This window comes from Eleginops maclovinus, chromosome 13 (assembly GCF_036324505.1).
Source record: "Eleginops maclovinus isolate JMC-PN-2008 ecotype Puerto Natales chromosome 13, JC_Emac_rtc_rv5, whole genome shotgun sequence".
In the NCBI taxonomy this organism is placed as follows: Eukaryota; Metazoa; Chordata; class Actinopteri; order Perciformes; family Eleginopidae; genus Eleginops; species Eleginops maclovinus.
The window spans coordinates 3730947-3753150 of NC_086361.1; the positions used below are offsets into that span (position 1 = coordinate 3730947).

Below are 22204 nucleotides of genomic sequence, written 5' to 3' on the forward strand. Positions count from 1 at the left end.
CGAACACACTTTGGACAGCTATTGTAAAAAAAAAAAGCAAACCGTAGATAAGGTTGTCATTAAATATCATTTGGTGTTTTACAGAGTTATTCAATATCTTCATCCTGTCCCCTGTTATTGTACACATCAAAAATATAAGGCAAACAAATGATCAATTCAGAAATAAACCACAGAAAATGGTATTAGAAATGTAACTATTTACTAGTTTTATAAAACTAATGGAATTTAGCATTTCTCACTTTTTCCTCGCTCCTCTGCACTGCTCTGGATCTATTCTCTGTTCTCTGTGTAACTAGCTGTACATGCAGTAGAGATCGTTCTTTATTCCATCCAGCTGAACCTAAAATAAATATCATGATCGTGGTTGTGTCTGAAGACAAATGTGTATATCACATATTGTTTTTTCACTGAAACTTGAACTTGTGATTTTATCTGCTCGATAAGACAAAACTAAAATAGACAGACCGAAGTATTATATTCCCTGTGTTAGAGGTGTGGGTGTTACCACATCTATGCAAACAGAAAACACCTTGTATTTCTTCAAATTCAGTCAGGAAATCAATATAATTGTGCAAAGATTATCTGGATAAAGGGTTTTATAATTCCAAATACTAAACCACTCAAGTATTTGAATCAAGATTATATTTACCTTTTTATTTATTCAACAGTAACACTTGTTTATGTGTGCATCTGTGGTTGCAGTCTGTCTTTCTGTCACTTCCTTTGTCAAAGGCTGCCCAACTCAGGAACAAGAAGCTCACAGAGGAAAGGTTCAGTGGGCTCTCAGTGTTCAGATGTGTCTGCAGAGCCTCGTGCTGCACCAGGTATGAGTTTGAATGTGAGATATAGCAGAAAAGCCCAGGAGAACCACAGTGATGGAGAAGAGAATCAGGTGCAGATCTTAGAGGATGAAGAGCATTACGCTGATCTTGGGTCACAAAAAGCCAGTAAGTCTTAAATTATGAAAATGGTTCATTTGTGTATGCCTTGGTGCTTTAAATTAATGCCATGTAAACAATATTTGAATGTAACCAAACATGGAACAAAAATAATCAGCACACTAATCAAAACTGACAATAATTATGTGTTGTTGTTTTATACAAAATAGTAAAACATTAGCATAAACAACTACAACAGTGAAATCCTGCTTTTACAAAAAACATGAGGAATATAATCCTATTATATGATATTGTATATTATAACCATAAAGGGTGCCATGTATCTTCATTGGGAACTTGTTCTTTAAATACTGAAACATATATATTCCTGATTTAACTTACATACATTAACTTATGTAAGATTTCTGAAGCAGAATATTACTTTGACCAGAATATGTATATTGTGTGGTGCATGTACATTTACTGAAATATAGGAATGGAATACTTGTTCACTACTCTAATTGAAAGATTTAGAATATTCCACGGGTTATAAACATGTTCTGTCCGTGTTCTTCCTCTGTAGGACCACACAGACAAAGTGATCCTGCAGCTGTCAGAAACAGATGTTGCAGAGCTACTGCAGTGACTCTGGGGGTGATGTATCTTCTGATCCTGGCTGGACTCTCTACGATGTGAGGAATTTAAAAAAAAAATCCAACTACATAAATCATGACTTTCTCTCTTTTTCTGTAGTGCCAGGCTTTAAGATGGTATCCTTTTAAGATGGATGGGTAGCAACATTTGAGGTAGATAGAAAGACAGAGACAAACCTAAGTTAAATTCTATCAATACTCCATTGTTTCTGATTTCATCCTTGAAAGCAGTTTAATTAATTAAATAAATATAAGATATATCTTGTTGTGCCTATTACTAGATATTACAGTAATTTTGGAAAAAGACGATCTACAAAGAAATTATGACAACCTGCGCATCAACAACAGCCAGTTACAAGAGGAAGTAACACAGCTACGGGGGAAACTTTCCAGTAAGAAAAATCTAATAAGTGAAGAACCGGCAATGTAGCAGGCAATACATATCAGGTGAAAGTCTTTTGTACATTGAAAAATATCAAATATTTGTCATTAAGGGACAGTGTGTCCTGAAGGATGGAAGACATTTGGATACAGTTGCTACTTCAAATCTAGTGAGAGGAAAACATGGTATGAAAGCAGATATGACTTTGAGCAGAGAGGAGCAGATCTGGTGGTCATCAACAACAAAGAGGAACAGGTGAGTCTGTTCATGTTAGAATGATAACTATCAATTATATAGATATAACGACCAGGAATCAGTTAATTGATTTCCCTGTTTGGTACATACAAGCCTGTTGTCAGAAGGCAGCCCGCCACCACAATAGTAATATAATTACCAACATCAAGTACTAATATTGAAAGGACCTTGGACTGTGCATATGGACTGAACCTGTTTTTTGAAAAGTTTTACAATCCAAATCATAAATTCTGTGCTGGGGCTGGTCTTGTTTGTAGTTGGTTTAATTTGCAAACCATCAAAGAACCTATTTACTTCCCACGTTGCTTCTGGCAAAACAAACTCTGCGACGTACAGTAAGGCGACGTCACAATCAGCCTCTGTTGCTGCTTGTTCTGTGATGTGTGGTTGGTGCATCTGGGCTGATTATTGTGTCCTGTCCTCTTCTAGAAGTTTGTCATTGAGCTGAATGTGCATAGAGAGTTCTGGATTGGTCTACAGGCCAAAAAGGAACTATCTACACCAACAGGAAAGGTGTACCAATGGGAATGGGTCGACGGATCACCGCTGACAGAAATGTGAGACAAATTTCACAACTCCATCGAAATGACTGTTTGTTACTTTATTAAGGTTTTCTAGTAGAACACGTTTTCATCCTGTAATGTTTAAATAGTTTTTATTGTGCCCTTACTGTCTGAAAATAGCTAGACTGTATTCACCCTTTGTCCAAAACTAACAGCAACAGGGGTGCATGACATGGTACCTTTTCAGAAAAAGTTAAAAAGAGATTTTTATTTTTTGTACCTCGTAAATTAAATCAGATCAATTCATTTAAATGATTTCATTTGTTTATGACAATATTTGAGGGAAAATTCAAAAGTTTATTTCAAATTGAAAATTATCTGATATGTTTGATCCCTATTTAAGAAGACGTGTTCTATTCCCTACAGGTTCTGGACATCAGGGCTGCCACACAATGTCACAAACTTGTTGATGAAAGGATACTGCAACCCACAAGGAAAATGGGCACACATCAGGGATACTGCTGCTAAATCCTGGATCTGTGAGAAATAGATTTTGTGAATGATTTGAATTGGTTGTTTAGTGTTGTGATCAGCTTTGTCAATCAATTAGCTGACATTGTACATCTGTTCTGTTGTTTACTCAATGTTGCATGCTAAATAACTTGGAATACATTGAAAACATGAAATTGAAGTTTGGCTTTACTTTGCTTCATGAAGTGAATACATGTACTGTATATTCAGTGTCATTAACAGGTGTCCTTTCAAGGGCCTCATATCTGGTTTGAATCCAGATATGAGCTACATCCGTTTACACAGACAGTATGCGTGTGTTAGCCACCTCGCAAAACTTAATCCAACCAGTCTTTGTTTTCCCAAGCTACAAGCAAACCAGAGTCCTTTTTGACGTACTTGATTCACCAGTGTGCATCTGGGATTGTGGTTTGTCTTGTCATTTCCAATGTTGAGCGGCCAAACTCAAAGGCAAATAGTGAACAAAGAAAACGTTCAGTTAGTATTCAGTTTTTCAAGATATTCTTACGTGACAAAATATGTGTTGAATACGAGGTCTTGCAGATAAATCCAAGAGGACAATGGTGAGGGAAAGAGAATCAGGTAGTGCCAGCAGACTTTTTTAAACTTAAAAAAACGACGTTATGAGAGCGGCATAAGTGAACCACGAAAACAAAGTTGTAGGGCGGACCAAATGGGCCAGAATATTTTCCTATTGTCCGTCTTTATAAAAAAATACAACTTCTACAACAGCACAAAGTCACACGGCAAAGCAAAGCTGATGACTATCGGCTGCTGCCATTGGTGCATGTCTGTTCATTTGACGATGTGCCAATGAGAGACAAAAGGGTGCCGATGCTCATGCATGCATCCCTAATCAATGTTGATGTTGATACATAAGTAGAATCAATGTTTTATATCACCAGGCAGGTGGGCTTTACATGTCATGTAATGCTTTGTATGTTGGGCGTACTGACCTATACGTTTAACGTGTTTTTTTCATGCTGCAACATGTATTTGATATGTTATATGTTCCATGTAAAATAATCAAGATTTTATTAAGAGTTTAAGAGTTAACTATGGCTGGGCGATAAATCAACATCATCTAAACCTTTAGTAAATTGACCCTCTGGTATTATTCCGAACTATGGCTTTATTAATGTGAAACCACTTTAAGCTGTATTATTTAGATCTGACATGCAGCAGAAAAGTTAAGCCTCCCAAAGTTAAGGCATCATTTCAAATGTTTGATCATCTTAGTTAATTATTCCTAATGGATATTAATCCTCAATGGATCTTTGTTCTTTAACCTGCACTGTTTGCCGAAAGACTTTTACCTGCATCAGTATCTGTATAAATCAATGTAAATATATTTAAAAATCCAGACACAAAATGTATATATGTTAATTGAATTCCTTAAATCCATTTTTTGTATGAACAGTTTGTTTTAACAGCTAATTACCTGTACATCATTTGTATTTTTATTTTATTGTATCATCCTGTGTGAAACGATACTGTCCTGTTTTATATTCTCAATCTGTTGCTGCTTTAACTCCAGAATTTCCCCACGGGGAATAATAAAGGTACATCTTATCTTAATGGATCTGTTCTAAGCTGTTGTGTCAATACAAATGTTTTAAAAATACTTTAAAGCTTGTTGATGTTGTTGGCCAGTTATTATGTGGTTGCTCTCGTTTTAAAGACATTTAAGTTACTCAATGGTTAAGAGATTCAAGTCAAATGATTTGATGTTGCTTATTTTCAAGTTGAAGAAAATTACAAATTTTACAAACAAGAAAGATGTGTTATAAAGGTTTTCAAACTGCATGATCATAAAAAATAAACTGCCAGTTGAAAAACTTCCTGTCTGATGAGATTTTGCGTAGTAACCGAACAACAGCAGTCCTCAGACCTTGGAGACATAGTTCAGAATACTGACATGAAAATGTGTGTTAAGATGGCACATACTGGTAAAATGAAACTCCAGTCGCAGTTTTTCTGTACATATGCAGAAAGTTGATGAGAAAAACAGAAACACATAAGATAATAAGATAATAGGTACTTACCTTGTCTTGATTTCCTTTATGTTTATGTTGCTGTGTTGTCAGAAATGTTGTGCATTATAAAACAGATTAAATTGTTTGGTTTATTTGGGTTTGTCTGTTTTTGTTGTATTTCAGAAATATGTCTGGAGATGTTATCACATGTTCAGTTAGGTTGATGTGTTCAATGGAATATTGTGTTTTCTATATTATAGTTTTGTGTTGTGTTTCATCAGAGCAGTTCTTTTAAGATTTGATGTTATGGTGTAGTTATCTAAGGGTATCTGTAGATCATTTCTCCAGTGTGTGATGGCACGTATTGGTTGAAATAAAACTGAAGTTGCTGACAGCCTTAACCTGTATGTTATTTTTCAATATGTATTTATATGTAAAGAAATATATGACATTGAGAATAATAATGACCTACCTTTTCTGGTTTGAAGTGTCTTGGCTGCGTCTGTGTTTATGTTGTTGTATAGTCAGAAACGTTGTGCATTGTCTTTACTAGCTGTAACACGAGTTTCCCCTGTGTGGGACCAATAAAGCAGTTCTGATTCATTCTCAAATTATACATTATATTGTTTTCTTTTGTTTTTGTTTTTGTTGTGTTGTCAGAAAATGGTGCTGTCTTTGACGTTACATTCTCAGTTTGGTGTTTTGTGTGTTTTATGGATTTTCTTTTGTTGTGTTTGAGATTTTGTCAGTTTTTATCTGTTGTTACTTTTTAGGATATACTGTGTTTTTCTTTTTTCTCCTCTACTTTTCTGTTGTGTTTTCTTAATATTTGCATTATATTTTGTTGTAATCCATAATAAATAAACACTCTTGCGAGTCAAATAAAGAAATGTGATGTGTGAACTATAAGATTGATGACACATGAATGACTGACTATATTGTGTAAATGATTTGAGTGTGCGTGGGTGTGAGTACCCAATGTGGTATTCCTTAGGGATGATTACTCTGTTTGTTGAATAGTTGGTTGTTTTGGTCTTAGTCCACCATAAGAAGAGCTTGATGCCCACTGCAGGGCCGAACATGACACAGGGATTCTGACAACAGTGCAGTGTGTCCATATTTCAGCTTTAAAAAAAGCTAATCACAACACAGCACTTTGTTTTGACCCACAACGAGTAGCAACACAGTGAGAGTGTAAAACATTTGTTCAGCATCTGCAGAAACGTTTAAAAGTTCAGAAAGGAGGAAGAGTTCACTACTTGTACTTCCTGTACAGCAGTGGCCGCTGCTGGTTTCTCAGAACACACTTGACAAAGCACTGTGCGTCGGAAGTCTTGACTCTGTATCAGTTTTAAAAGCAACGCTACTCACCACCGGGCCTGGCTCTCCGCGATCACCTCGGGCTCCTCTGATTCCAGGGCCTCCCTTTAGAAGCACAGGAAGCACAATTAGAGGTGCACAATTAACACATTCAAATTAACAGAGTCTCAGTCCTGTGTGTACAGACACCCACAAAGCTGACTAACAACCTGAGATACAAGAAAAATGATATTTAACAGCCAAACTGAAAAGAATCATGTGATTCTGTATTTCTATGTGACTGCATGAATGTGGCTTACAGTCCCACTGTTTCATTCTGCCTGTTTCTTTCTGAAGAAATGGCTCTGTACTTAAGGTCTTTACATTTCATACACTCTGTACCCAAAAAGTAATGGCAATATAAAACGCAGATCTAGACCTGTCTCTTATTCAAAAGCTGGGACCCGGAACAAGTGGTGAAAGAAGTTTTCAGATCCTTTAATTAGGTGAAAGCACTTACATGTACGACAGTACTATCACTACTTACTACTAAAGTATTTGTACTTAGTTACATTCCACCATTGCTCTGACTCATACAGACCTGAGAGATGTCAACATGTTGGGTCTTATCTAATTTCACTTTAGTAGCCTTCAGTCATATGCCTGACCATGACACATTCAATCCATTTAATTGCATGTATTTTTGACTGATCATGCAATAGCCATATGGCATAATAGCATTAATGATCATTTTTTGTAACTATTCGCGTATCATTGAAAAATACATTAACCTGATTTTTTAAAATAGGATCTGAACCAAAAAAGGATTTTTTTTATTAAGGTCTTAGAATTATGTTTGTGAACCCTTTTTAATTGCATTTCTGTAGCCCTATAATATTTCATTACATTCTTTTTTTAGCCTTTACGGCTTGCAATGTGCAATTTGGATATGACATCAGTCCATATTGTGATTTGGATATCATTTCAATTAATTGTGCAGCCTGAGCAGAATCACTGTCAGATGAACATATGTGTGTGTGGCTCACTGGGGGTCCAGTTGGGCCGGGGGGGCCTTTGCTGTCCTGGGTGCAGGTGCAGGCTTTGGGCATGGCGGGGCAGTCCACCTCCTTCCTCTGGATGATGACAGCATGGTGAGACACAAAGATATGGCAATGACATGGCATGAAAGTGATTAAATAAAGCCAGGGAAATGTAACTTAATCCTAATATACCGTACGTCACTGTACTGTGTAACTCGGCTCTCAGTGAAAACATTTTTCAGATAACATCGCTACGTTATTGTAAACAGGAATTATCTGTCATGTCTTCTTTCCTTTTACAGTTTAATTTCTACCTACTGGTTGAGTAACCTTTCAATGTTCCCAGGGAGGAAATGATAAGACATGACGCATACATCATTTAGAACAGGCGTGCCCTAAAACCTCACTTACTTGTCCATAAAGTATCCTATTCCTATTATACGATATAAAATTGAACAGTACACACATCTTAACAGCATTGATAGGTTTACAAAAAACCTTTAAGAGGATAAGCATAATGTAAAGAAAGCTGTAGAAAGAGTGTTTCGTAAAATCTAAATTTGACTGTGAACTTCTGTCTGTTTCATATACCGCAGTACGTTTTCCTCAGCTTTTAAAATGTATTCTGAAGTAAAGACAAGTTTAGCGGAAATTTAACTGAGACCTCACCAGACCAGGAAGCTCGCAGCACTTGTCTCTGCTGGCCCAGGAGGTGCTGCAGACGATGTCGAAGAGCTGAAGTTGGAACTGCACAGAAAAAAACACACAGAACAAAGGTCAAAACACACACCACAGCAAAATGTATCTGAACTTTTACCACCAAGACATGCATGTTTGATAGAGAGTGAATCAACAGCTATCATTATAATGTGATTTCATCTTTATTCTTTTATACTGCAACTTGGAATCTTTCTCAAGATTTTGGTGGGGGCAACATCTACATTTCCACATAAGCATTTTAAGTAAAAAAGTAATTACAACAGTCCATCTTTGGCCTTTCTTAGCGACAATAATCAAATCTCTCCTTAATAGAGACACTTGCATAATAATATACATTTGATTATCAGAACCCTTTTATTATATCCTTATTCTTTGTGTGTCTTGAAATGTTATATTATGTTTCTGCAAGGTCTTTCCATCTGATCTGAGGGGAATTCCTTGTTTTAGTTTGTAATCTGTGCTATTTGTACATTTATTACTGTCCCCTGCACGGAGAATCATTCAAAACCTACTCAAAGTGCAGTTTTTTATTGCTTGAATAAGGTAAAATATCATGCCAGCACTGTAATTGCATTCAATAACTTCCTCTGTGTAAACCGCAGTAAGGACATTTGACGGCAAATTCTAAAAATGTGATGGGAATCAAAAGGGAAATTTTAATGAAAACCTGATGAGAATTTGAAGTGTTATTTTAATGTCTCATGGCAAGATTACAATTAGAGATGATCTGTGCAAATGTCAGAAATCCCTGGGTGTAATTTACTGCTGTGCTAAGAACACGTTGAATCATAAACCCGCTCTAATGCCTCATAAACAGATTACCTTAGTTTTACCGCTTTCTTTGATCCGTTTTACAAAATCTGCTTTTTCAGTTAGGCTAATAAGGTGTGGTGAATTGAGAGGTACAAAAATAGACTATTAGTCACCACCACTCGATGACTCATGGGGGTTAAACTCGGTGGGAGAATAGAGTACTGTTTTGCAACCTTTTTTGAGCCGTGGTACATCCAATACCACCAGATAAAATCTTTATTTTGACCCTCACTCTTACTAGGCTCTTCATCTGGGTAGGAATTCTGTCAAGGACTCAGTGTCTGCCTTTTTCCTTTTCAACTATTTATCAATCTGTTCGACTAGCCACAACCTCACTTAATTTTTACCATCTTAAATTAACAAGGTCATTATTGGGCCACCTGCTGCCACCCAACGGCATGGACGAGTATATAATTCACAACCAGCCACTACATTGCAGGAACAGATGCTCAATTATTTGCAGCAGCTAAATAAAATGTTTTTGGAACGAATAAGTCAAATTGAAAAATATCTCACGACACTGGTGAGCCGAAGCACAGTAGTTGAAAATCACTGGATTAAAGGACTCATCTTTCATTATGTGAATACTCAAAGACCCACAGTAGAAGGAAGAACACATTCTGAGGAGGCCAAAACACAGCGAGGAGCTACATATTGCCTCTGTGGTGTCATCCTAAAGAACCTTGCTGTTCTGTGTAGCTGCATTGAAATGTACTTTACAAAGTGTGCAAACAATTCAAAAGAAAAGATTAGCAGAACCTGAAATGAAGGTGGCCTAACTCACATCAACAGTTTTTTCTTTAAAAAATGAACGTGGTTTGGGGACTGTGGAGAAAATGAAAATAAATGACAGCGGTGGAGACGATGAGACACATATGTGGAATTCTTCAGCTCTAGAGCAGAATCAATGTTAAGGGTTTTTCTCTTCAAAGGGAGATCAAACCAATCAGACACAAAGTCTGCCTCTCTGCTCTTTCTCCAGGAGAGGGGCTGGAAATTGATTTGTTTGCATTCATAAAGCTGCTCAAGGAAACGACTCGGCTTTGATGGAAAACTAATGAGATGAAACCACTTCCAACAGCTCAAGATCAAATGCAGTTTGGTTTCCTGCAGGTTTCTAATGTTGCACAGAGGACGACCACTGGCCAGTTTTTGTGAATATCAGTGTTACCATGACAATCAGTAGGAGGGTGTTCTATCAGTTTAAAGTTCAGGGATATTTTAAGTGAGCTTGCACTGCTGATGAAATATTAGCAAGCAGACCTATAGAGATGCTTCCTTCCGTCGTTAGTTTCTGCTCTTTTCACTTTATCATAGACATCTATTGTGAAACTAAGCATCATATGCAACTTTTAGCTGATATTTGTTTAGTTCTGAACCGTCCAGTGATTTGTTTATTGTTTTGGTTCTCAAAATGCATGATGACTGTTACCCAACCAGGATTATGAGGAAAAGGCGCTCAAGGTTGCAGACATTTTTTCTAAATATTAGTCAAAGTCCTTTTAAAAGGGGGCCAAATGCTTAATATTATAGGGGCACAGAACCCTCGCCCCCACTGAATTAGCTATGTCTATCGCTAAGACTATAGTCGATCTTGATAGCTCATTATGCTGTCCCTGATTACCCTAATTTATTTTCAAGCTAGCATAGCAGATTGACAGAATGACAAAAAAACAAAAAAACCCACTGGGGGGGTTGGTGCTGATCAGAATGGGAAGTGAAAGTGTCTGCTGAAGTTATCATCCTGTATTTACAAGCTTTTAGATTGTATTTATATTGATAAACCAACCGGAATCCCACAATGACGATGACATGTGTTGTTACCATTTGTCCTCCTTTATCTTGAAATGAGCCTCCGCAAAATCCAACTGACTTTGATACAGTGGGTCAAAGTTAGGAAATTAAACTTGATATCTCAATTCCAAGGAGATCCAATGGAGAGAATAAACAAACAAAATGAAGACGATAATGTGAATTGGGTCGACAGTTTTTAAATTGAGCCCTTCTCACAGGGAACACTCAGTAACTTGAATATAGTTTTGGTTAAGTGTGTGTGTTGTCCTCACTGGTGCAGAGTTGTCCTTGTTCCCTCGGGAGCGAACCATCCTGCCCAGAACCTCCAGTCCGTCGATGGTGATGTTCCCTGCCGCGTTGATGTTCTTCTCAGCCACCATGCTGCAGTCGATCACCACTTTGGCGCTCGTCTTGCTGATGGCAATGTGAAGCTGCGTGAGAGAAGATAGCCGACAGGGTCACTCATTAAAGGGGAGTGTTACAGGGGTGTATCAAACTTAGTATCATTTAACCACACTTGTTAACTGTATGAAAGTTGTGAACCCGCAGTGAACTTCACCCTTCAGTACCACAGGGAACCCGTCTAAATGTATTTCTGTACTTTCTTTTAACCGTCTAGTGCTTTCATGTGTAATGGAGGTTTCTGTTACTGCTTGTGAAAGTGATCACACGATAAGAAGACAGAAAAAAAATGTGCTAGCTTCCCCTCCAATTATTCCTACTCTGATACTATGTGTATATAAAGATGGATGTACAGTACTGTATGTAATCGTGGTCACTGTCTGAGTCATGATCTGTCCTTTTCAGATGAAAACTGTTCGATTCTGTCTTTAGATAATAGAGTAATTAAACTGCACTTTGTCGTAAAATCATTGTTTTTTCATGTCTCAGTAATAGATACATGTTGAATTTCCACTAACACATGAAACAATTAATCAGAAAATGACCTGAGTTGATGGAAAAAGAGGTTGAAAGTCCATGTAAATAATGTGTTTACTTCACTACGTTATTTGGAATGCTGCTAGTCATTAGCCGTTAGCTTTAGCACTATTGTCAACAATTTTTGGTATTACTTATTTATAAATGCCCCTGAGGAGCATCAGTGTTTTACTCTCACATATAGTTGAGGCCTTTAGAGTGTGTGAGCTGTCTGTGCTGCGGTAGAACAGCGCCCTCTTCCTGCTGCTACTGTGGCTATGAAATAATCAAGCAGATTTCCCTCCAAATCTGACCTGGGCACTCACAAGGTAGATCTCAGAGTAGAGGTTGATAATGGATCACAGTGTTCTTTATTCTTCAAAAAGGAACGGGATAAGGGACCCTTTACTATATGTATAACGTTGTTTAAAATGTCTTATTTCATGTTGGAGAATTAATTGTGTTTTTTTTGGGGGGAGCTTTTCCTTGTCAATGCCAGGGTCAAAGGACAGAGCCTGTAGTACACTCTAAGACACACTGTGTATTTGTGATTATGGGTTGTATTGATATGATTTTTTTTGCATGCATGCATGCATCTTTTGGGTTACAATAACCATTTATGAACACACAGTTAGACACACCACATTTATGCAGGTTTTCACATTTGAAGTTTTACGATACGACTGTAAGTGTAAATATGCACATTGACATTGAATTGTTTTTTGTCATTGCTACTACATCTGCTTTTACCACTTTATTTACCCATTTGTCTGTATTTGTATTACTGCAGTGAGAGTTGCCAAAAATGTTGTACTTTGTATGATGACAATAAAGATACAGCACTGGAAAAAATTAAGAGACCACTCCAGCATTATCATTTTCTCTTGTTTTATTATTTATAGACATGTCTTTAAGTTAAATGTTTAAAAACTGACACATTTCTCTGTGTTGGAATTCAACAGACACTGAAATGGCTGCCATACATGTAGAGATACAGATTTAAGAAACATGTGGAGTGGTCTCTTGCACATCCAAAGCTGTATATTCTATTCTTCTAAATGTTATTTATTCAACACCAACTAATGTTGATTAAATTAAATGTGTGTTTTCGAATAGGAGGATTTATATTTGCTAATAATATGTCGGCTTCGGCTTACTGCCATGTGTATTGAGAGACACATTTTTGTTAAGGTAACTGACAGTCCTCATTTGAAGATCCATGTTTTACACATGCTTATTGATACCAATACCAATACACACTTGATAAGTGTGAGCTTGTGTTTAAAATGAATGCCTATTCCATATTCTGAAAACCCGCAGTACAGCAGGAACTGGGACAAAAAAAAGGAGCGCATGCATGTAAAATGACCTTCCTGAGTGACACAGCTATTTTTAATCACATAAACTGAACAGGAAGTCCTGTCAGCATCAGGGACAGCAAGGGCTGAACTGTGAGGAGCTGGAATCGCTGCCTCTGTGTGAGGATCTTCTCAACACCACTTTATTTTAAAATACTTTGTCAGTTTTTTAGGTGGTAACTCATTAGTTTGAGATGCTGAGTCATCACGAAAGAAACTACGTTTAGTTTGAGAAGTTGCTGCTCATCGTTTTTTAGCCATGGATGTGTACCTACTTTATTCTAGTATACCTAATGTGTGCTTTACTCTTATAAACTAACTTATTCTGTGTTATTGCATGCCTTTGTTTAATTCGCTATGCCACTTTTGCCATAACAAAGGTACATTTCCTCGCTGTGGGACTAATACATATTAAATATAAGTCAATATTTTGGCAGTTTTTCGTTATTTTAAGAACCTAAATCAACATTTTCAAACAATTCAGTAAATAATTCAAGAAAGATTTGCATTATTTCAGCAGAAACTAAGCCAGTATATTATAGAACCATTTTTCGTTAGGAGACTTCTAAAGTGTGTGTGAGTGTGTATGTGTGTAAATACAGACAGATGCACTTTTACAGGCATTGCAGGAACGCTTCGACCTGCATCAGCACTGTAATGTAAATCCTGTTTTGTGTGAAGTGTGAATCAATGCTGTCCTTTAAGTTTACAAAGCCAGAATGAAGACATTTCTACCCTACATTACACATATTTCAAAATGTCAGCTTTTTAAGTACTAAGAGCCAGAAAGGCTGAAAAGAGTTGAAAAGCTGAGAAAGGCTGACCTTTCTTTGACCCACAGGGGACTATTCAAACCTGCAGTGAGTTAAGAGATGACAGTCGCCAAAGTTCAGAGACTCCAATGAGTGATGGTCGCTCATCCTTAATCACATACATGTCAGACGGACTCTTCAGGTAGTACTGTACTGGCCCTGTACGATTATAAAAGAGCCATTATGTATGCATCGGTGCGCACGCACGCGCGCACACACACACACACACACGCACACACACACACACACACACACACACACACACACACACACACACACACACACACACACACACACACACACACACACACACACACACACACACACACACACACACACACACACACACACACACACACACACACACACACACACACACACACACACACACACACACACACACACACACACACCTAGCAGAGAAGAAGAAGCTGGTAATCTGTGCTGACAGCCAGCAGACAGACGTGTCTGCAGATCAGTCATTGAGTCGCTCAGCACTGACACACTGACACCAGCCCAACACCTCCGAGAGCAGGTTCAGGATCGGGGCAGCGCTCAACTACAGTCAGCCTGTCAGGAGTACAAATACTGACTCACTGCTCAGCAGGGTACAAGATGAAAGAGCAACAATGCCAGGAAAGGAGGAGGAGAGGTAGACACGACTGAGCCAATAATGATCCGGTACTCTGACAAACACCTGGACAATCCTCTGAAAGTCAATAGTCAATAGTCAAACAGCTCACATCACCATCAGCCGCTCCCTCAGTAAAACAGGTCTGTAACTCCGGTCTGCTTTTTTAATTATTTATCCAAATATCTTGTCAATATTTTTAATTTAGTGCCTAGCATTTCAGCGGTTGTTAATAGTCCCTAAAAAATGCTGCTAAGGAGAACAGGCCATTTCTAAGGAGGCTCAAGGGACTATGTACAGTCATATCAATACGCAAAAGCAGCCCGGGTGATTAAACGTCTGCTATGGACAAAAAACATTAGTTTTCTCCATCAGAAAACATCATGGAATACTTTTTTAATATATTTTTTTTATTTGTGAAAGGCACCAAACTTTGGATTCGTGGTGGCTAAACTGTCCGCTGTAAAGAACAGAAAAATAGCACAAGAGAAGGAAAGAGGTTTAAGGACAGAGCACTGCACATCAGTCTGATGTATGCTGTTAAGATATATTACAGACTTGCTGATTTGATAGTATAGTTTCTATTTTTACTGTATTTGTTATTATGTCTAAACTAAAGACAGTTTTCTTCTTAAATTTACCAATGTACTGACAAGTAGAGCTTTGTCATACAGAGGTTTGTGTTTTTCAGGTTCATAGTTATAACTTTTAATTAAGTGACTAAATGAGCTGAGATTTCCAGAAATCCACAAAATAAATGAAATGATAAATGTTGAATATTTTGAGTAAGGCGTAAAAGGTTTGTTTAGCTGCATAAACATGTATTGTAACTACCACTATTCCTGCAATATAACACTTACTATTCACAATCCTTCCTGATGATCAGAATGTGTCAACTCCACATCACCAATTACTGAGTTAGCTTCATTCATGACACCAAATAATTGTGTAAACATGTTAAGGCTGAACTCAGGCTTCTTACACCTTTTCCAAAGTCAAATTTAAGCACTTTTCAAGCATTTTAAGGTGCATTTTCAAGCAGCTTACAGCTGTGGTAGATTACATTGTTGAATAAACATACTTATACTCAAAGCAGACAAATCGCTTTTCAATAAATTCATTCAGAACTGCAACTCAAAATGGTTACAAGTTGAAAATACTAATAATTTGTACGTAATTTTGAGTAGACCTGGGTTGCAAACTCATCCGGTATGAAAAAGGTGACAATGATCCGACAATGATCCGGTGCAGTATACAAAGCCATTAAAACTAGCTGCACCTTTACCAGCTCTGAGAACACTTTAATGATCAATAATTATAAAACATATCAGAGATATTATTCTGAAATGGACCAATCAAACAATGACTACTTTTACTGTCGCTACTTTAAGTACATTTAGAGGAGAGTACTTTCTACTTTCACTGGAGGAACATTTTGACTTTTACTGTGACAGAGTATTCCTACACTCTGGTACTTCTACTTTACTCAAGTACAAGATCTGAGTACTTCTCCTACCTCTGTTTATAGCCTTAACATAGGATTTAAAACTAAGGGTTTTATTAGCCTACAGACAACACAGGATGGCGACTGTAACACACATTTTAACATTGGGACACTCCTCTGAACCGTTTGACTCGTCTTGCTCATCGAGTTAGCTGTTCAACTTGCTAATTTCACTAGCTTAAACATCGTAACATGTAACGTTAGCCAAATCCAACATTATCTATTACGGTTTACCGTAGATGTGGCTCGTCAGTGCAGAATCTCCCATCGTAAATAGCTGAAAGTCCTTCTTGCAAACTTTGCATGAGGCTACTCGTGGGATTGATCCTGGTCTTAGCCATGGCTTGATATGTTTTCTTTTAGCCAACGCTCGTTGAAATGGCAACCTCCAGTCATATTGTCACCTGAATGCCCAGGTCACAGATCGACTCCATCTGGCAGGTCACCCGCATTGCATGGGTAGGCCGGAGTGGAGCTGTATTTTTATGAAAGCTAATTAAAGAACTTCACTCCGACTTCTTTCTCCCTTTTTTATCTAAAAAGCGAACTATTCAGTCAGGCAGCATTTAATCATAAAAGTAAAGCAATTACAATTCCAAGCACTTTAACCAAAATCCAAGCACTTTAACCAAAATCCAAGCACTTTTTAATCCTAGAAAACACCACATTTAACTTCCAGTATTTTCAAGGATTTCCAGCACCTGTACGAACCCTGTGAACTGTACATAGGTCTTGAGTCTGACAGTTGATCAATGAGTCAGTGTGTAACAGCAGGAAGAAGCCTGAACACGACAGAAGTTTTTCTGACCTTGTGGAAGCTGCCATAGAAGAGTTTTTTTATTTCTGGCCCTTCGAAGGTGACCGTCTGGAACTCTCCTTTGTAGTCGTTATTGAAGAACGTCAGAGTCTTTCCTCCATCTGCAGGAAGACACACAAAGTACATAAAAAAATAATGCCTTATATTGAGTGGCAAATGCTTTTGTCCAATCCATGTTTCCCAGATTCCAGCCGAGGCTCCCAAAGCAGAGACCCTGCACTTACTGTCCATGATGACTCCCACCAGCGGCTCGTTGTTCTTGTTGAGGATTTCCCAGAGAGCAAAGGGCTCCTCCGGAGTGTTGGGCAGCAGCCTGAAGAGCATGGTGATGGTGTAGTCGGAGGGCAGCCCTTCAGGGTGGATGTACCTGGGAGAAATATCAGGTAAATATTGTGAAGGTTTATTGGATTTGATCTCTACTTTACTTATTTCCCAAATCTTTTCTGCCCTACCTGGTGGGCTGTGCCAGGAAGGCATCACTGTGCAGGTGGAAACTGGGGAAGGTATTGAAGGTGCCAGGTACCAAGGAAACGCCGGAGACACTGCTGTACCTATTCTCCACCAGCCCAAAGAGCTCCATCATACGGAAACCTGAGGACAGGGGCAGGAGTTTGAACATCATTTAAACTTAACATTGGGAACAGATTGTTGTGCATTAAAAAATAACAAGTCAGAAGTCAAATTGAAGAAAAATGCAATAAAAATAAATGAATTTCTCAAGGGTAGGTGCAGTAATTTGTATTATTATTATTGTTATTGTTATTATTATTATGCACTGATGCATAGGATCTTTTTAATTACAGTAACAAAAATGGCCCTCATTATGTTTATAATTTAGCCAGTGTTGCTATTTATCAATTAATATTTTTTTGGAATGGTAAAGTTGAGGGGGCACTAGGGGTGGTAATAAATTAGTTCCTTCATGAAACTGTTCAGAATAAGATGTTTGGATTACTGTTCTTTAAGTAACCAGGCCATGATTTCTGGAAACAGTCATTGTTGTTGAGTTTTAATGTATGTTTTGAGTGCCTTCTTGGTATCACCAATACTCAGCACCTCAGAGTAAAACAATCTAAATGGATAAAGATAGCTACAAATAATAGGAAATACATGCATTGATTTTGGGATGAATAGTCCCATTTACAGCAACATTTATCTTATGAAATCACACGTCAAAAGGCTCCTCTAAAGATTTGTTAGGTGTTTTTCCACTTATCCTAGTAGCAATAAGCAATAAAAATTTGCACAACGACAAAAAAAAGACCAGGTTCAAACTGGATGCTTCTGAACATCCTGCACATCCTCAGGGTGTTTAAGGTACTTGTTCACACTGAATCATATACTGTGTATTTAGCATCTAGTGTGAACAAATGGTGAAAGACCACTGCTATTCACAGTATATTATCTAGGCTCTTTTACCTGGTGTTGTGCTGCCGCTCATCGGTACTGAGGGACATGCTGGGGAAGGAAAAAAAAGGTGTGTTGATTAAAAAGACACAGCTTTGAGATACAGTGAAAGAAAAATGTCACACGGTATCACATCGCGACTTAACTTAAGATTTTCCCGAAAGCTCTGGGTACTCACTGGCAGTGGCGGCCTCACACACGAAGGTCACCAGCTTCTCCTCGATCTTGGTGAAGGCATCCAGGTCGTCCACGAAGAAGACGTGTCTGTCGCTGGGTTTGCTGGCGATGCTCACCAGCTCACCGTAGTCGGCGTCAGCAAAGCCGATCGCAAACACGATGTAGCCTTCACAGGAAGACGGGAAAAAACATAAGGATTCTCAACTGTCTTCACCAAGAAGGAAGCTAGTTAAATAATGACTTATTCTTGAATTGTAATGGTTCAATTTACACTTAAAAACTGCATTTCAAGTAAGTTATAACATTTAGTTTTTAATTCTCTCCAATTGTCTATACATGTCTTGTAAAATGTTATTGTTAATGATTAAAAATGCAAGAAATGATCTTCATTGTGATAGACCATAGTGTGTCAATGTCTACTAATATTAGGAGCGTTGACAAACTGTGTCATTTGATACAAACATTATGAACATCCTGCACATTCAGAGCTGATGTCTCCTCCTGGTGTTGCTATTTGATTTTATTATTTCCATTTAAAGGACAATTCTCCTCAAATCTTGAGATCCTAATTGTATATTTGGGATCTTTTTCTTATGTGAAACCCAGCTCTGACCTTCCATCTGCATCTCCTTTGAAACCTTGTTGACGTCATCCTGAGATCGACCGTCGGTGAGGACCACCAGGACGTTGGGGATTCCCCTCCTGACTCCCCCCTCTGTCGTGAAGATGTTGTCCTTCACATGTTGGATGGCGCGTCCTAATTGGAGAGATGTTGTTATTGTAAAATCCTTTTAAATTGACTTATTTTCTTTGGGTTGGTAAATAGAGATATGTTGCACATGGTTCCAGCAGAAGGAGCAGACATTGATACTGTCATCTAGGGTGGCAAGAAAAATTCTAAATTTAAATTATAGCTGACATGATTTCTGTCACTGAGATGTGTGCAGTGACAGGAAGTCAATATTTGTTTTCAGCACCATTGGTAACACATGTTTTTTTAACAGTCATGGATTAAAATGTTGAACTACTTCACATTATACTGTACATCTTCAAATTGGACACAAACTGATGTTGCATTGAGACTGTAAAACTAGAATTTGGTGCCCGTTTTACTTCTGTCAGTCAAGACGTTTGAATAGCTGTTCCAGCTGCTGGAGAATCTGGTTGTCCTCAATTTAGCTTTGTGGACCAGTGCAAGGTTCACTAAAGTAGCCACTGTTTCAGGAAGTGAGAAAACACTTGGGGTCCCATCCTTAAAAAAAAAAGGAATTCATTAAAAAGATTACTTTTAAATGATAGCAAGAAGCTACGGAAGCCCTGAGAGCCAAGTGGTCAAAATGTTTGTACAAGATAAACTTTAGCCAGAACTAAAATAACTCTCGGAGAGTGCAGGTGGTCCTGGCCAACAGACTGCTTTAAGAGGCTGTCACAGGAGTAGAGATACTGATATCATTAGAAACTATAAAAACCTGAGGAATCCATTTGTACCAACCACCATGCGATTGTCTTGTCAGGGGGAGCCAAGAACATACTGCACAGTATGCTCTCCTGCAACTGGGCTTTCAGCACCGTGGCCAGCTCCAGTCACTGAACTAACAGTTAAAACTGTTCCAGACTTGAAACCCTTTAGGAAAGTGCTCAGAAACCCCTTTATGTCAATATACCTCACTAAGGTCATCAGGCTTTGACCATCACAACAACTTATTTTACCCAGCGAGGTCCAACTTCAAAAAATGGTCCGACTACAGTGAAAGGCTCCTATGGGGATTAGCATCATCATACATAAATACATAAAATACATCAATTTTAGAAAAGGCAAAAATAATAAATAATGCAGGTTTTTTTGTATTGATTTAATTCAACATTTAAATACAGATAATAAGTTACATAACACATAGTGAATTGAAATGGGAGGGCAGATATGAAAAATAAAGCCCTACTTCCCTTTGTTATCTAATTACACAGTTTTTGTTTGAAGACCTCAGATATTATGGCAATGGCATTATACAAACTTCATGATAGTTTTCAAAGTGTATAAAATAAAATATATATATATATTTATTTATTTAAAGTTTTAAAAAGTCATGTTCAGGGGCTGGTATACTAAAACCAATACCAAAAATGCAAAAATGACAGTTCAGGCAAGGGTTATCTTGTGTTTCTTTTTTTCTTTCAGATAAAAACTTAAACCACACCCGGAACTTGTGATGTTTCACCGACCCCCATTTAAAAAAAACAAAAACATGTGCCAATAATTCTATTCAAACGTCATACAATTCACCCAAAATGTGTTGTATCAATAACAGAAAAAGTGTTTCTAGCCCTCTCACGGCCTGTGTGAACACTGAGAAAGGGATTAGTAAGCTCAGTGTGCAGAAACCATTGAAGGACCATTAAGGAAGGGCAATCCCCCTCCCCAACCCACGGTGACTGTTAGAAATGTCTGCAGGAGTTACTGACTGTGCTGCTTTATTAACTCTGATTAATGACCACTCCTCTCCCGGCTTCCCAAAACACTTCCTCTCATTACACACACTGCAGGAATACAGACTTCTATGTATCCTATACGACTGTGGGCAATAAAACAAACACCTTGTAGGCATGAAGGCATGTTCACAAGGGTAAAATATTGATGCAATGCAATACAGTGGATGTAAACCACACACAGATTTAATTGTGTGTGTGTGTGTGTGTGTGTGTGTGTGTGTGTGTGTGTGTGTGTGTGTGTGTGTGTGTGTGTGTGTGTGTGTGTGTGTGTGTGTGTGTGTGGTTGTCTGCTGCTATGTGTGCTATAAGTATTGATTATGATATTAGGAAGCTGTGAGTGTGTTCACCCAGCAGTTCCTTTGTCTTACACAGGTGTATTTCATGGGTTTACGTCGTCTTTTCTTTTGGGATTATATTATTGTATTTATTCTATTTACTTTCTTGTATTCCTTGGATTTATATGTATTAAATACACATGCTGAATACGTGTGTATGTGCTTTAGCCCCCGACTTGAATTGAATGTCTTGTTTTCGGTTCGATTTATTTTGTGTGCCATATTGTTTACACAATTTGAGCTGCATCCTGTGTGCAAAAATTGCTATACAAATAAAGCCCTGTTATTACTTTTGAGAGACAGATTTATTCTGGGGAAAGGCTGGAAAAACACATGCTGCAAATACATAGGCTGCACACAGTTGTTTTGAGGCTGTAGTCTGCTTTTGGGGGGGTTATTTTGTTTTTTATGCATGTGAATGGTCTACAAAGGCTAAAATCCCTGTGTTCCCTCCAAAGGGTGTTTCTTTGCCACCCACATGTCACAGTAGAGGCACAAAATGTAAATATGAACCAGAAAATGAGCATTGCCCTCTTTCAGGTAACCATCCTGACATTTCTTATATGTCCCTGAAAATCCACCAGACTGCAACCACTATAAAGTTGAGTTTTTTTTCAGCCTGACACTCACCTGTCTTTGTGTTTCCTCCCTTGTAGGAGATCTTGTTGATGGCATCCAGCAGTCGTTCCTTGTCGCCGTACGAGTTCAGTTTGAACTCAGTCCGGGCGTCGTCACTGAACTGAGCGATGGCCACCTGTCAGACAACACACAGACATGTAACTCATCAGCTGGAAAAGGGGCGAAGTTTTACACAGTGTAATTAAAAAAGCTAGATAGATTTTTAGCCAGGCTTATATTGTAGTATCTAGTTAACAATTTCTCTTCTATCACGGTTACACTCTTATTGTTCTTCC

General features: G+C 38.0%; 2 protein-coding genes across 2 annotated transcripts in view; one reads left to right on the plus strand and one right to left on the minus strand.

Annotated features, from left to right (window-relative positions):
* Positions 1-22204, minus strand: part of LOC134874761 (collagen alpha-1(XIV) chain-like) — a 182328-nt gene that overhangs the window by 49987 nt on the left and 110137 nt on the right. The window contains exons 27-37 of the mRNA XM_063898918.1: positions 21921-22044; positions 19082-19225; positions 18470-18634; positions 18304-18342; positions 17337-17475; positions 17109-17251; positions 16876-16985; positions 11117-11275; positions 8187-8264; positions 7524-7610; positions 6550-6603 (exon numbers count right to left, since the gene is read on the minus strand). Of these exons, the coding sequence (XP_063754988.1) occupies positions 6550-6603; positions 7524-7610; positions 8187-8264; positions 11117-11275; positions 16876-16985; positions 17109-17251; positions 17337-17475; positions 18304-18342; positions 18470-18634; positions 19082-19225; positions 21921-22044 (1242 nt within the window). The remainder of the gene's footprint in view (positions 1-6549; positions 6604-7523; positions 7611-8186; positions 8265-11116; positions 11276-16875; positions 16986-17108; positions 17252-17336; positions 17476-18303; positions 18343-18469; positions 18635-19081; positions 19226-21920; positions 22045-22204) is intronic.
* Positions 827-3362, plus strand: LOC134875178 (CD209 antigen-like). The gene is made up of 5 exons (XM_063899640.1): positions 827-947; positions 1813-1923; positions 2026-2168; positions 2598-2725; positions 3098-3362. The coding sequence occupies exons 1-5, from the start codon at positions 827-829 to the stop codon at positions 3219-3221; spliced, it is 627 nt and encodes a 208-aa protein (XP_063755710.1). The 3' UTR covers positions 3222-3362.